The following is a 13,749-nucleotide window of genomic DNA, read 5'->3' as shown; positions in this document are numbered from 1 at the left end:
CTCGCTTAGGGGTGCGTATTACACACTTCTCCTATACATGTTACATGTTTAGGTTTCTATTTATTTGAGGGTTTATGGGTACAAAAAAATGTTCGTTTGATGGTTTAACATACCTCCCTCCTCTGAAAGGGTAAAGTAAGGGTAAGGGCAATGTAACAAATGGAAGTCGGAAGGGGCTATAAGGCGGGTGAGCCAGAATTTTCCACCCGCAATTTTCCATATAGTTTTTAACTCGAATAGCAACATGAGGCCAAGCGTTTCATGATGAAATATTATCGACTTGTGTTTGGTCGCATAATCTGGAAGTTTTTCGGCAATAGTTCGCTTTCAACGGATCAATTGTTACCTTTAGAAGTTTACATTGATCGTTTGACTAGGTTTTAACAGTTCATAGTGGATTTCACCCTTTTGATCTCATCAAATACAGAACATATTACACTTCACATACGATCTTTTGCGTATTGTCGTAGAGAATCAATTAAGAGCTAAGTTTGAAAAATAAAATGAATTAATACACCATTCAAAGTATTCGCTATCACTAGCCACTACTATTTACCATCACGAAAGAAGCGTTCAACTTTTGAAGCCAAGCATGAATCCAATACCATTCAACACTTATTTTGGTTCTGAAAAAGAGCAAGCTCTAAACTAAAAAGTGGGTGAACCAGAATTTCCCATCCGCTTTTTTCCTAAATAGTTGGAATATATGAATAGATGGAATATTATCGACTCGTGTCTGATCAATTTTTGTCTTTAACACTAAAATCACTACTTTTAAATCGTCCAAACCATTTCCTACGAAACCTATCCGATGGTGCAGAGTCACCATGAACTTCCACAAGCATTCGATGCGCTTGAGCTGCATTTTTATTCCAGTGGAAAGAGAAAATCAAAACTTGCCGCAAATGATGCTTATTTGCAACGAAACTTTGCATTTTCAACGCAGTGCTTGTTGTGCAAAACTCAAAAACTTGTAAATAATAATTGGTTTTACAAATGTCGAAACTTCACGATTCAGCAAAAATCAGTTACCGCCGTCGAATATTCATAGCACCTTGGGCCATTTTGCCGAAACGGAACATTAGGTTGCACACCCAATACATTTTGAAAAATTAATAAAGCAGAACAATCAAAAATTTTTAGATTCTAATTTGTTATCTACAGTGAAGAAATATTTAGATAATGGAGAGACTTGGCGAAGGAGATTATGATTATCAGCAATTTTATCATGAATTTCGTTGTAATATTCCAGATAAAAGTTCTGTTTGACAATTATCTTCCGACTTTTCCGTCCACGTATTCTTCTTCGTAGAAAAAATCGTTTCAATCGGTGTGGTACTGCCAGGCAGACACAAAATATGATCAGTAAACTTCACGAATTCCTCACACTCTAGAAATTCATTCGCAATTTCTGAAAACATTTACTCTCAACGATTTGCAACTGACACGGATTCTTTTTGCCACCTTTTTATCTCTTTAATTATAATTAATTTAATCATTGTCCACTCTTTCAAAGAAATATTCTCAACTCTCTGAACAGATAGTTTTATACTAATGCTGTCAGGAATGAAGGAAGGAAGGAAGGTTTTTTTTATTATAGAGACTTTAAAATATTTTCAGTTCATTCGTCTCTAGCCTTGAGAAAGGCCCTTGGAAAACTTTACTCTACTCCAGCACTACACCTCCAGAAAGGCACTCGATCCTTCGCCGTCCAGCTCGTCCAGCAACGATGTTGTACAGTCGGTGTCCACGCAACGAATGCAGGAATGCTTTTTTCTTCTAGGCTAGCCTTTCGTTTTTCAAGGTATCCTAATGCAGCATCGTAAAAAAATTTCACTATTTTGAGAAATTTTGCCTTCTGTATTTCACCTGAATCAATTGGACTTTTAAAAATATTCTGTAACTCACTAGTCTTTGGACTAAACTTTTTTTCCTTTTATTTTGAATAATTATAATAAAACGATCAAAATTACCAGCAACTTCAGTGGGAGATACATCACCTCCTCCAAAAAGATCAATAAATGTTTGAAAGGTCACTGACTAATCTCTGGTTAAAAGTAACTATAGTTTTAAGGCATGGGTTTTCAAATAAATCCCATGGTTCAACAAGTCATTTTTTGTTGTGGAAAATAGGACCACAACATGTAAAAAAACGATCGAAAATGCTCATTTGCAACAACAATTTATTCAAAATAATAAAAAGGGTTTTTTCTTTCACATTGAAAGTACGGTACAAATCGAAAAAAAGACGGGACGATCAAAAAAGGTCGAAAAACGGTACTGTCCCGTTCAAAATGGTACATTTGGTCAGCCTATATGTAACATAATTTCCTTGCTTTTGGATGTATCCTGCGGTTTTGAGTCGTTTAAAAATAGCTTGTCGAGTTACTCCCAAATATTCTTCAAATTCTATTTGCGTTCAACACGAATCTTGACCTTGCGCTTCAGTTGCACTTTTCTTCCAATGCAAAAAGAAAATCAAAACTTTCCGCAGATGGTGCTTATTTGCAACGGGACTCGACATTTTCAAGGCAGTATAAAAACTTCAAGATTTGTAAACAGTATTTGGTTGACAGATGTCGACACTTAACGATTCAGCAAAAATTATCTGTCGCCGTCGACTATTTATAGCACCTTGATCCATCTGTGGAAACTAAACGAATACAGTGACTCAAGGTCTTAATCGTACTCCACCATGCAGATCCCTTTTCCCTTTTTTTGAATGTCGAAAATAAACTTTCGGAGCATCCTATTTAGATAAAGTCATAGTGTCATATAAGAGTTAAAAGGTTTGCTGTCTGTTTTCAGATAATGATTTTAATTTCTTTAAAAATGACGAGTGTATGTGCTATTGTATAAAAATTGCCTCAAACTCATATTCGTACGCTGATTGGAATCTCAACTCGATTTCGAAGACGTTGACCAATTTCAGTAATTTCATTGCAACTATCTTTATCTGCCTTTAGCCGTAATCTACAAGTTTTTTGGTGTATTTGGAAGGAATATTTATCAATTTTTTCATCAAAAGGTTTTTAAAATCGTTATTTTTAGAAATTTGATGGTTCTAAATTTCCTACACAGTTTTTTACTGCGATTGAGTCGGGAGATTATGGGTCATTGTCTTGGCAAAACTTGAATCCTCGATTCCATCCCATTTTGCTGACACTGGAGTGCGATTGCTCTTGTTGTTAGTTTTGTAAATTTTGTTAATTTTGTTCTCGACATCTTGAAAGTAAAAAAAATAAGTTTTGGTTTTTTTTAATTCTTTATTTTAGAGGCTCTCAGCCTCCTGGGCTGGTTCGTCTCTGTACTAAGATTTGATAATATGATTGATGAGAGATGTTTGTTAACCATATGTAAATTTTGGGCCACTCACATATGAAGCACGAAAGCTTATTTGAGTACCAAATCCATTAGGTCACCTAGTCACTTATTCCCACTGAATTATCGATGCTCATTAAAATGACTAGAGTGTTTTTTGCATTAGACGTACAGCAAGTTGTTTTGTATATAGTAGAATAAGTAACGTAATCCTTGAGACTACACCGCTCACTATAGAATTGATTCTCCTCAACGAAAATTGTATCATACATAATTCGCTAGAAAATTGATGTAAAAGTATTTTGTACATATGTATACACAAGTATCTGAGGAAATTAAAACAATTTCTAATGGTGCACTTTGAGCAGAAAACAATCCTTCATGTGCTTGTGTCGTGGCTATCAAAACTGTTATTTCTGTCTCTCCAAAATTTTTAGAACTGTCCCACACAACAAGCGTTTAATATGTTTGGTTGTATTTCTTTCTATTTCATACCGCCCAATAACATCCCTAACACAGGGCTATCGGAATCAGAACATGCCCCTCAACCAAGCTGGCCGTCAAACAAACCCTCAAGGACCAAATCAATCTTATTATGGTAGCTCGAATCCCCAACAGCAGCAACCACAACAACAAACACAACAACAGCAGCAACAACAACAGCAGCAGCAGCAACAACAACAGCAGATGGGTCGGAACCCTAATCAGCCACGTATGATGAACCCAAATCAACCGATGCCACCTCAAACGCAGCAGCAGCAACGAATGGGTGGTCCAGTGCCTGGTCAACAGATGACACCTCAAACCATGCCACCCTTCCCGTCACATCTGATGGGAGCGTCCAAGAAGCCACGATACTTCATGGCACTGTTTGACTACGATCCGGCTACCATGAGCCCCAACCCAGACGCGTGCGAGGAAGAACTTCCTTTCAGTGAAGGCGAAACAATCAGAGTAAAGATAGGCCTAATATGTATAGAAAAGTTCACCAGCCTCTTTTTGTTCGTTACAGATATACGGCGATAAAGATGCGGATGGTTTCTACTGGGGTGAGCTTCGTGGCCGAAGAGGGTATGTTCCGCACAATATGGTCCAAGAGATCGAGGATGGTGCTCAGGGTGGTGTTGGTCCCTCTGTTCGAGGCATTAGTCGAGACCGATGGGGCGATATTTACGCCAATATGCCGGTAAAACGGATGATCGCATTGTACGATTACGATCCGCAAGAACTAAGCCCCAATGTCGATGCCGAGGTGAGACCCTAGTATATTTAGTTAGAGAGAGACTGGGTGTGCTTTTTGAATTTTGTCCATGGTTATAAGAGCCAAGTAATACGTGCTAAAATCTTTACAATTGCATGATGCATGTAATAAACTTTTTTTGAGTGGAGGGAAAAATCATGGTAGTAGGTTTCGATGTGTAGCGAGAGGAAGAAAAACCTCACAGAAAAAACGGACATTTTTGCAAAGTAGTGGAATACGTTATTAACTTATGTGGCTCTACCCCGATTTCTTTTAACCCCCCACTGCAGGTGGAATTGAGTTTCCAAACCGGCGCCGTCATACTTGTGTATGGCGACATGGACGAAGATGGTTTCTATATGGGCGAGTTGGATGGTGTACGCGGTCTGGTGCCCTCAAACTTCCTTACTGAGGCACCTGATCAGTACAATAACCAAGGCCCGAACGCCAACAATATGGCACAGCGTACGCTCAACAACAACAATAATCGGGGACGAGGGATAGGTCCCGGAGCACGAGGACCTCCTCCTCCACCACGGGATAACATGGGCGGCATGGGTGGTTTGAATCAACGGGGCCCGCAACGGAAAGGTACGTCCGCCAAAACATTTCTTTTTCCTAATACTTTCTTCTTCGATTTCGTTTGGTTTAATTTTTCTAATTCTCTTTACTTCACCCTCATCCATCCAAAATCGTCTAATTTTCATCTGACTTCCTTCATCTAATACTGATCGTTTACCCTCTTACTATTACTTACTGTTACGTTGAGTATTATCATTTACTAAAACACCTAGGATAAACTCCTACAAGCCTGATCTGCAGATATTGTTTTGTTACTGTTTAGTTGAACTGATTATTATTTGACTATTTTGCACTATTTTAGTTTCTCTTGCGAAATTCCATACAAACGCTGAACATTTTCAGTTTTTCTATTTCTCGGGTATATCGAAGAAGCTGTATCTGCAGATTTGAGAGCACTAAATTCCAGAAACACCTCAGTTTCGGTTTAAAATCATTAACCCTCATGCAAAAAAAAAATTACATATCTGAATCATGAAAACATATCTGATTGGCACAAAGTTTAACTGTTTCAAAATACATTATTCGTTCTGTTTTATTTTTGGTTTCTGTTGATTGGCTGTTGTCTGGTTTATTTTGTGTTTTATTGTTATCCTTTCTTTACACTCAAAACACGCTATTGATCACTCTGAACATTCTGACAGCTGCCACACATACAAAGCCATTCGAATACATGGCGCACGCAACTTTAATGATTTTTTCCTGAAAACATAAAAACCAGTACGGATTGTGCCAATGCATTGCGCTCAGATTTTCAAAAAACCACGAATTTTTCACAAGAATTGTTCTGCTTGCTTCTTGCTGCTCCCCTCTTTCTGATTACGCTTACATACCCCATACATTTTCCTGTCCATACAAACCGGAAATCCCGAGCGCCATTTTCGAATGGAACACTGCGTCACAATTCAATTGGGGTATTTCGTCATTTTTCATATTTTTGGGTTTGTGTACGTGTGAGAATGAAATATTGGGATATTCAGACGTTGTAAACGAACAATAAGCAGTGGATTATTTACAAAAACATAGAAAAATGCAAAAAAAAATTAAAAGAATGAATCTTATAAAAGCCGCTAAATACAGCGAGAAGACGTAACATCGCATTGCACACACATTGTTAAACTAAAAAATGTTTTGAAATACAGAAAAGCTCGATTATACAGAATATCAAATAAATATAAATTTTGTGTCTCGTACCTAATTAAACTAACGAATAATAGGACCACATTTTTTAAATTCATTTTCCAACTCTCCACTAGCTGAGGATAAACTTGAGCTTTTCTGTATACTAAAATCTAATAAAAGAGTCATCCATTCAGCAACAAAAGTGATGTGTGAAATTAACCTTAAGTTACGTAACGCTGTGTGTCCTACTGTACAATAGTGTCCTGTACGTCTTATAACACTCACTATCACGCCAACTGAAGCAGCAAGCAGAATGTCATTCATGTTGTTATTCACATTAACAGATTTCGTTCTTCAGAACTTATCGAACTAAATAATCCATATAATTTTAACACTTTGCATTCTCATTTCGATTGAAACTAAACATTTCCCACAGCATAAGTGAATACATAACACAACGAAAGTGCGTAGAGAAAACAAAAAAAAAACAGATTCTAACACAACGTAAAAAAATACCAAAACAACTACTAGGTTCATGTTGTTCGCAAGTTGTGTTGTTGCGTAAAATAAAACCTTACAACTTATTTGTTCCGTTCTTTGCGATAATCCTTCATTCTTTCACTTTTGTTTTCCCGAAGATGCTTTTAGTTGGAATTGAAGTTTATACCTCAATTTTACATCCTAGAGTATGCGGGAGATGATATTAATTGAGTGCATCAATAGAGTAAATGATTTTCTTTTTTCCTATCTACTAACTACGTATGGTACTGATTAAGCCGAAAAGCTTTAAATGTTCAGTGTGCGCACTACTTGAAAAGCTCTGTATATCTCTATCCTACACGTACTATTTATTATTTATAACATTTCTATTTTGCTTTGGTTTGTTTTTGTACAAAATCACTTTTTGGTCAATTATCAGATAAACGATATTACCGATACATAAAAACAAACGAAACGTTTAGACGATGCGAAAGCAAGTTGAACGCAACTTCAAAACAATGGTTGAAACGATGAAACAAAACCTATTGCTGGTCACAGTCAAATCTATGCTATCAATAAACGCTCACAATGTATGTTTCTGTCGTGATTGTGTGTCAATCTGTCACTGTCACCTATTGTCATGTTATGCATAAGTTTCAACACTGCAAACTTGCTGAACATCGTTTCAAACGTTCGAGAGTTCTGCTCTGCTGTGGTAAATGTCAAGTCTTCATGTTGTTTGTTGCTAGATGCTCGCCCTTCTTCCCCTACACTGTTAGACAACACGGGCCACCCTGCCCCCGATCACCAAACGCAGGTAACTACTTGAAAACATTGCAAAACGCATAAATTCTGAATTTCAACAAAAAAAAACTTCCACGCGTAACCATGCGCATAACAGCTAGATGTTATGCGGATTACAGACGATTGATTGAAATTCATGATTTAGAACGATAACGATTAAAAAATAGCCAATTTATACACACCCACCTGCCCACTGTCTTGAAGAGTAAGAAAAGTTTTTATACGAAGTTTTATGCTATTCCAAAATCGATACATAATTGACTAATGCGTTCCTCTTTTTTAACGGCAGTTAGTTGAGTTTGCGTTCCATTTTATCCTAGTTGTTCAAAATAATAGTTTGCTCATGAGTGTCCTTTTTCATAATTCAACCCTATTTCACTCGATTTCCGTCCAAGAACACTTCCACACGTCTGGACGTAAGATGTTTGATTGTTAGGACGACTAAGCAACGAACCAAACAATTTTATCCAAACTCCGAAGTATTTTCCCTCAATAGATAAAGCGTTGAAAAATCGTACCTTACTGATTTATGATTTATTTTATGTTGTTTTTATTTATTTTTATTTTTTAGTTTTCAGCTTGAACTAAGAGCCTAGGAAATAATGTTTTCTGATCGTATTCTCTATTTTTCAGCCGCTTTCCCGTTTTGTTTTACTACCTACTGCTATTTAAAGTTTGAACTTCTTCTTAAACCTTCTTTATATTCCGTTGCAAAGTGTAGATTCTTCACACACACATACTCTATTAAATTTTAATAGCAATAAACCTTTTACTTATCGATGTCGAATGGAAAGGCCATGATTTCTACTCGCTAAATTTCATGTATGGTCGTATTTCTTTGCTGAATTTCAAACCGTTTCTACATTTCCTTTCTTCAAGCATTCGTATTTCTTTTTCTCGACGAAAGCAGCAAAATACCCACAAAACAGTCAACGGCTTCGTTTTCGGGTTTCTTTTCCATTTTTTAAATTTTTTTTAAGCATTAATTGGGGTATTATTTTAACTGTAAGGAATCATGAATAACATAACTATTCGTACGGGGGAGCAAATCCATATTCACCAGCATCGTATATTTGTGATTTAAATAGATGACACTCGGATAGCTTCCAAAATATGGCCATGATATGTTCGTAAGAATTTCGATTGTTTCTTTGGAAACTCATGTTATAAAAAATTAATTTTTTGCGGTCCAATGGACTTCCATCCAAATATATATATGGTGAGAGTAAGACGACTGGTAATATAAATTCTCCCTCTCTCTCTCATCATTTATTTGTAAAAACAGAGCGAACGAAAGAGAGTCCAAGTTGGATGCTCTTTCCATCACTAACTTTTAACTATCTTAACTACAGTTTAACTCTCTTGAAAATGCCCGTTAGTGTGCCAATTAATGTATGGAGAACAGTGACTTCCTGCAACATGTTGATTTTGTACATCTTCATAAATTACATCCTCGTACGGAATAACTCATGATTTTTAGTTTTCGCTCACATTTTCTACTCTTTACATGTCCTTAATGAAAATATTATATTGTATACAGCAGAACTTCGATTATCATCGAAAATGAGTATCCGCGGTGACCTTGCGCGATGAAACGCGATGATATATCAGCATGAAATCTATGTTTTGCCAATTCAGAAATCATCAATCTATCTATCTGTAGGCTGTGTACACCTGTGGTTAGATAAAACAAAACAAAAGAGTCTACCACTTACAGAAAAATTTCGAGAAGCCCTATATAATTACTATGGAATTCGCTTTCACGGATAATCGAAGTTCTATTGGAATTGGATATGAAACTCAACAGTTAACTATTCAAACCAGACGCATATTCATCATACCCGCACTTTTCGTCTCATGCACAATTCCCATATGAGTTTAACGTATTGGAGAAACATTGATTGTAGGAACTCAACTGCAAAATCGATTATTATTAGTTCCCAAACTAGGAAAAATCTTCCGGAGAAGGGAACAAACACATTTGTTTCGTTTGCAAAAATGAATCAAAACCTGTGTTAAACAATCGGCTATTATTCGAACACTAACTCTGATATGAAATTTGGAATTTGGGGTTCTGAAAGAAGACGGCATAAAATTGATTGAATATCATTCCATGGTTGTTGGGAGCATTCGAGTGCGGACAAGAATGTGACAAGCTAGTAGATGAAACAATTTCGATGGGCGTTCAAAGAATCCATGCGACCTGTGTCACGTAGAATGATGGGATATTTCTCACTAGAAGTCATAATAAAATGACTTGTACGTGATTAATTTGTGTTTTCTTATCACTTGTTCTATGCATGACCTTTTTATTGTTAATCGTTGTTCATTTTTGTTCGATTTTTATCCAATTCTTAGAGATAAAAAAATATTTTTATTTACTAATATCTATAGCATATTACATTTTTCATTCTTGATAGAGACAATCAAAAGATAATAGCTTTATTCGAAGTAACTTTATTGAATTTCTCATTAATCTGGAATGCAAATTTGTGCCATTACGACTGTTGATACTATCCCAATTCGCGTTGACTTCCGTTGTAAAGCGAAAGTGATAATGGATTTTCAGACAGAATGAACTCACATTTGAAATTTGTTAATTATGTTTAATTATAAATCAAAATTAACTTTTCCGTATCGAATACGTATTCTATTTAATAAAGTAACACGTTTTTTTTGGTAAATGGTGGTACAATCTTGTCAGATAAGGTTTTTATGTTATAATGATGATCTTTAGTGGAAATATTCGGAATTTTATAAAAAAAATTGTCAATTTCAGTATTCAAATAACATACAATAATAATTTTTTTTCACATTTAAACAATTTTAAACCGCCTTCGAGCCCAATAGTCGAATAGAGAGTAAATTGCTCTACAAACACGGATGTCGACTATCTGTGATTTTTATGAAAATGCGCGACAGAGTGATATTTCTTCATCCATATGGCTACCTATTCGCATCTACGAGACACGCGCATGCCCTTTCTCAAAAATGTAGAAAATGACTCGACGATTGATCGCGTTATTTTTACATGGCAATCATAAATCACCAAGAAAAATGGAAAAAAATATAGATAGAGCAATACTTCTAAAGAAATAAAAATATTCATTAGACATCAAATTGTTGGAAGATGAAACAAGATGAAAGTTTAAAAAAATCCAATGGGTAATGGGTAATCATAAATAGCTTAGTTTTCAGTATATTGATTCTGAGTAAGTTTTTCAACTCATTAACGACCAACTGTTCGAAAAATCAAATATCAACTATGTTAAGATTCACTCACTCATGAATGAATGTTGCGCACCTTTACTGGTGCAGAGGTCCAACGTGAAAGATCTCCATACTGGGTGGCTGCTCGCTTTATCCTTGACCTGGGCCCAGGTCAGATTCGCGTCGACTTCCTTGATTTCCTTGTTGAGGCAGCGTCGTTACGAGTCCCTGGGTCTGCCTGTGCTACTATGTCTTGCCGGATTCCAATCCTGTGCTTGTTTGCAGATTTCGTTTCCGCTCCTTCGTAGTGTGTAGTCGACCCACTTCCAATTGCGTTCTGTCCAGTGTTCTTCTACGTTGCCACCTTCCGGAATATCCCCTACTTGAGTCTCAAGCTCTTCACAAACGACCTCTCCACAGCTGGATCTTCTAGTCGGCGTATGATGAATCGCCGTCCAAACCTCTCCACCTGTCGATCCGTGCAATGCGCAGGCGGATCTCGATAACCAGAAGGTGATGTCGGCGCTGCGTTCATTCCGAACATCAAGAAGGCTCCGTCTCCATTTTCGGGTGATGCAAATGTGGTCGGTTTGATTTTCGGTATGTCCATCATGGGAGACCCACGTGACTTTATGCACTGGTCGATGGGGAAAAAGCGGATCCCCAATGACCATGTCGTTGTTGCCTCAAAATTCTGCAAACAAATCGCCGTTCTCGCTCATTTCTCCAAGACCATGACGTCCCATGACGCGTTCATAGTCCGTGTTGTCGGAGCCGATCTTCGCGTTGATGTCGCTGAAGTCGTTGAAGTAATTGATTTTTACAATCTTCTGTTGATTCAAATTTCTTATCACTCAGGAAGTTTTGCAATGCGAGAAAAAAGGTGATAATCGCTTGCCAATTATGGACTATATGGTGGATGCATTAAAACTTCCGAACCAAGCTCCCGGTGTTTCTGGCAAGTCACTACCGATATGTGTGGCCTTGCGTTCTCTTGATGGAACACAACAGCTCTTCTGTTGGCCAATTCTGGTCGTTCTCTCCGACGATGATAGCTGGCATCTTTCCAATTTAACCACAACTCTCCTCCTCCCATCTTAACACATTTGCCCATCGCAATTTTGAACTGGTGTCTACCAAATACCAGCCAGAAGTTCGTCAAATCACTAATATCTAGGGAACCGTCGCTAAAGTCGGACTCCTCGTCACTTATGTGGTCGTTGAACCCTTCCTCGTTATCTCGGAACATCCGATTTGGTTCTTGGCTCTTTTCAGGGTGAAAGTAACGTTTCAGCAGTTTTGATAAAACGCTCAATTGCTGCACCAGTGTGTACTAGAGAGCTCCGTAAGCTGATAACCTCCCAGCTGAGGAAGTTCAGTAGGACATAGCTTGCCGACATAATTTCGCCGATATGTTACCTCTTTTATACGCCATCAGCCTTCCAATTGCGGTACGCTTGTTTAGGATCCATCGCTCCAATCTCCTTCGCCATGGAGGCTCACGCCTTTCACGTAGCAGTCCACTTCTTGGCCTTAAACGGTATCTTAAACTTCTAGCGGTCGCCACAGCAGCACAGTAAACCATGAGTTGCAGCTCTTCCATGTTTTCAGCATCAACCAAATGCAGCGGAAGAACGTGCTCTCTGCACTTGCAACTTGATCTCATCGATTTGCGTTTAGGAGAGCATATTGTAGCGTACAATCGCTCTACGCTTCGCGTTCTTCGCGTGTTGGTCAAGCCTCCCGACGAACTCTGGATACGCTTGCTCGACCATTGTTAGTATTCGGGGGCGACCGCTCATGTCCGTCTCCGAAGTAGTGCAAATGTAATAGGCGCGGATCACGAATTTGCTCATTTCGTGTGTCCACATGATCCGTCGCCTAGTGGTATCCACAAGTGTGAACGACTGTCGTCTGCCATCTTACATTATTTTTTTATTTATTATTTATATAACCCATATCGACACATCGTTTCCTCTGTGTGGTTCCTGGTGCTTAGCAATCTCTATGCCTGTCTTGCGGATTTCATCGTAATTATCTCACAAACCTTACGTTTGTCAGATTTTGATCGTTCCTCATGCGAGCTCTGAATACGCCTCCCTGAGAATATTCAATGCCATGATTGCTCCATTTTGAATCCCTTTGGGAACCATGATTATCAAATTGGGAAGACTAGTGTTATACGACTGAATTTTATGAATTGTAAATCTCTACTTGAGTGCAGTACACGTTCGCTAACTGGGCTAGAATGGCACCCCAGTTACAGTAGTCGTTGACTAACTGGACGCACTTTATCTGGACTGCTCTTTGTCTGGGCGTGCGTTAGCTCGGCTGCAAGTTTTATTTGTCGTTTGATATGTCAGCCCATTTCGTAAGTGGAATTCGATAACTGGGTTGTCCTTCCAGCTCAGTTAGAGATTGAGTACTGTAGCTATCTTCATTGTATTGCACAAATTATTAAATATTCATTGACTCACTCGACAGCTGACCTAAAAGATGGAAAAAAATATTGAACGTCAACTTTTCATGCAAATGTAATACTTCTTTTGTTCGTTCAGTGAGAGTCAACTTTTCATGCAAATGTAATACTTCTTTTGTTCGTTCAGTGAGAATAAACTTCAACATTGGAAAATAAACTATTGGTTTTACGTAATATTTTGTGACACACAGAAAATGCGAAGTGGCCCAGAAACTTTGGTGATCTCACAATTTACCCAGTTCAATGATTCCAATTTATATGACATTGTACATAAAAACACGTATATATCATCTCATTCAAAGCTGCCCTCTATATATACGTAATACATCACCCAGTAAGTCTCGTACAAAGATAGCACCACCGAAATCATGTTACTGATCTACAAACAATATGGATCAAATATTCATGACAAACTGATGTTTGTCCATTTGCTAAGCTGGCTTCAGCGAAACAATATCTGTTATTTTGACAGTTTGTCCACTCTATAAAATTGTAGGGCCCACAAAACTTCGAT

At 37.8% G+C, this 13,749-nt stretch overlaps 1 protein-coding gene across 15 annotated transcripts in view; it reads left to right on the top strand.

The window, feature by feature from the left end:
- LOC129779662 (RIMS-binding protein 2) overlaps positions 1–13,749 on the top strand; it is a 196,369-nt gene that overhangs the window by 158,187 nt on the left and 24,433 nt on the right. For 12 of the 15 annotated variants that reach the window (XM_055787258.1, XM_055787255.1, XM_055787254.1 and 9 more), the window contains 4 exons: positions 3,841–4,275; positions 4,334–4,573; positions 4,849–5,152; positions 7,492–7,559. In XM_055787258.1, coding sequence (XP_055643233.1) covers positions 3,841–4,275; positions 4,334–4,573; positions 4,849–5,152; positions 7,492–7,559 — 1,047 coding nt within the window. Of the gene's footprint in view, positions 1–3,840; positions 4,276–4,333; positions 4,574–4,848; positions 5,153–7,491; positions 7,560–8,179; positions 13,322–13,749 lie in introns of those variants that run through there. The other 3 variants (XM_055787262.1, XM_055787267.1, XM_055787268.1) reach the window with 3 other exon arrangements.

The sequence above is a fragment of the Toxorhynchites rutilus genome, chromosome 3 (assembly GCF_029784135.1).
Source record: "Toxorhynchites rutilus septentrionalis strain SRP chromosome 3, ASM2978413v1, whole genome shotgun sequence".
NCBI lineage: Eukaryota > Metazoa > Arthropoda > Insecta > Diptera > Culicidae > Toxorhynchites > Toxorhynchites rutilus.
This window is presented reverse-complemented; position numbering and strand designations above follow the sequence as displayed.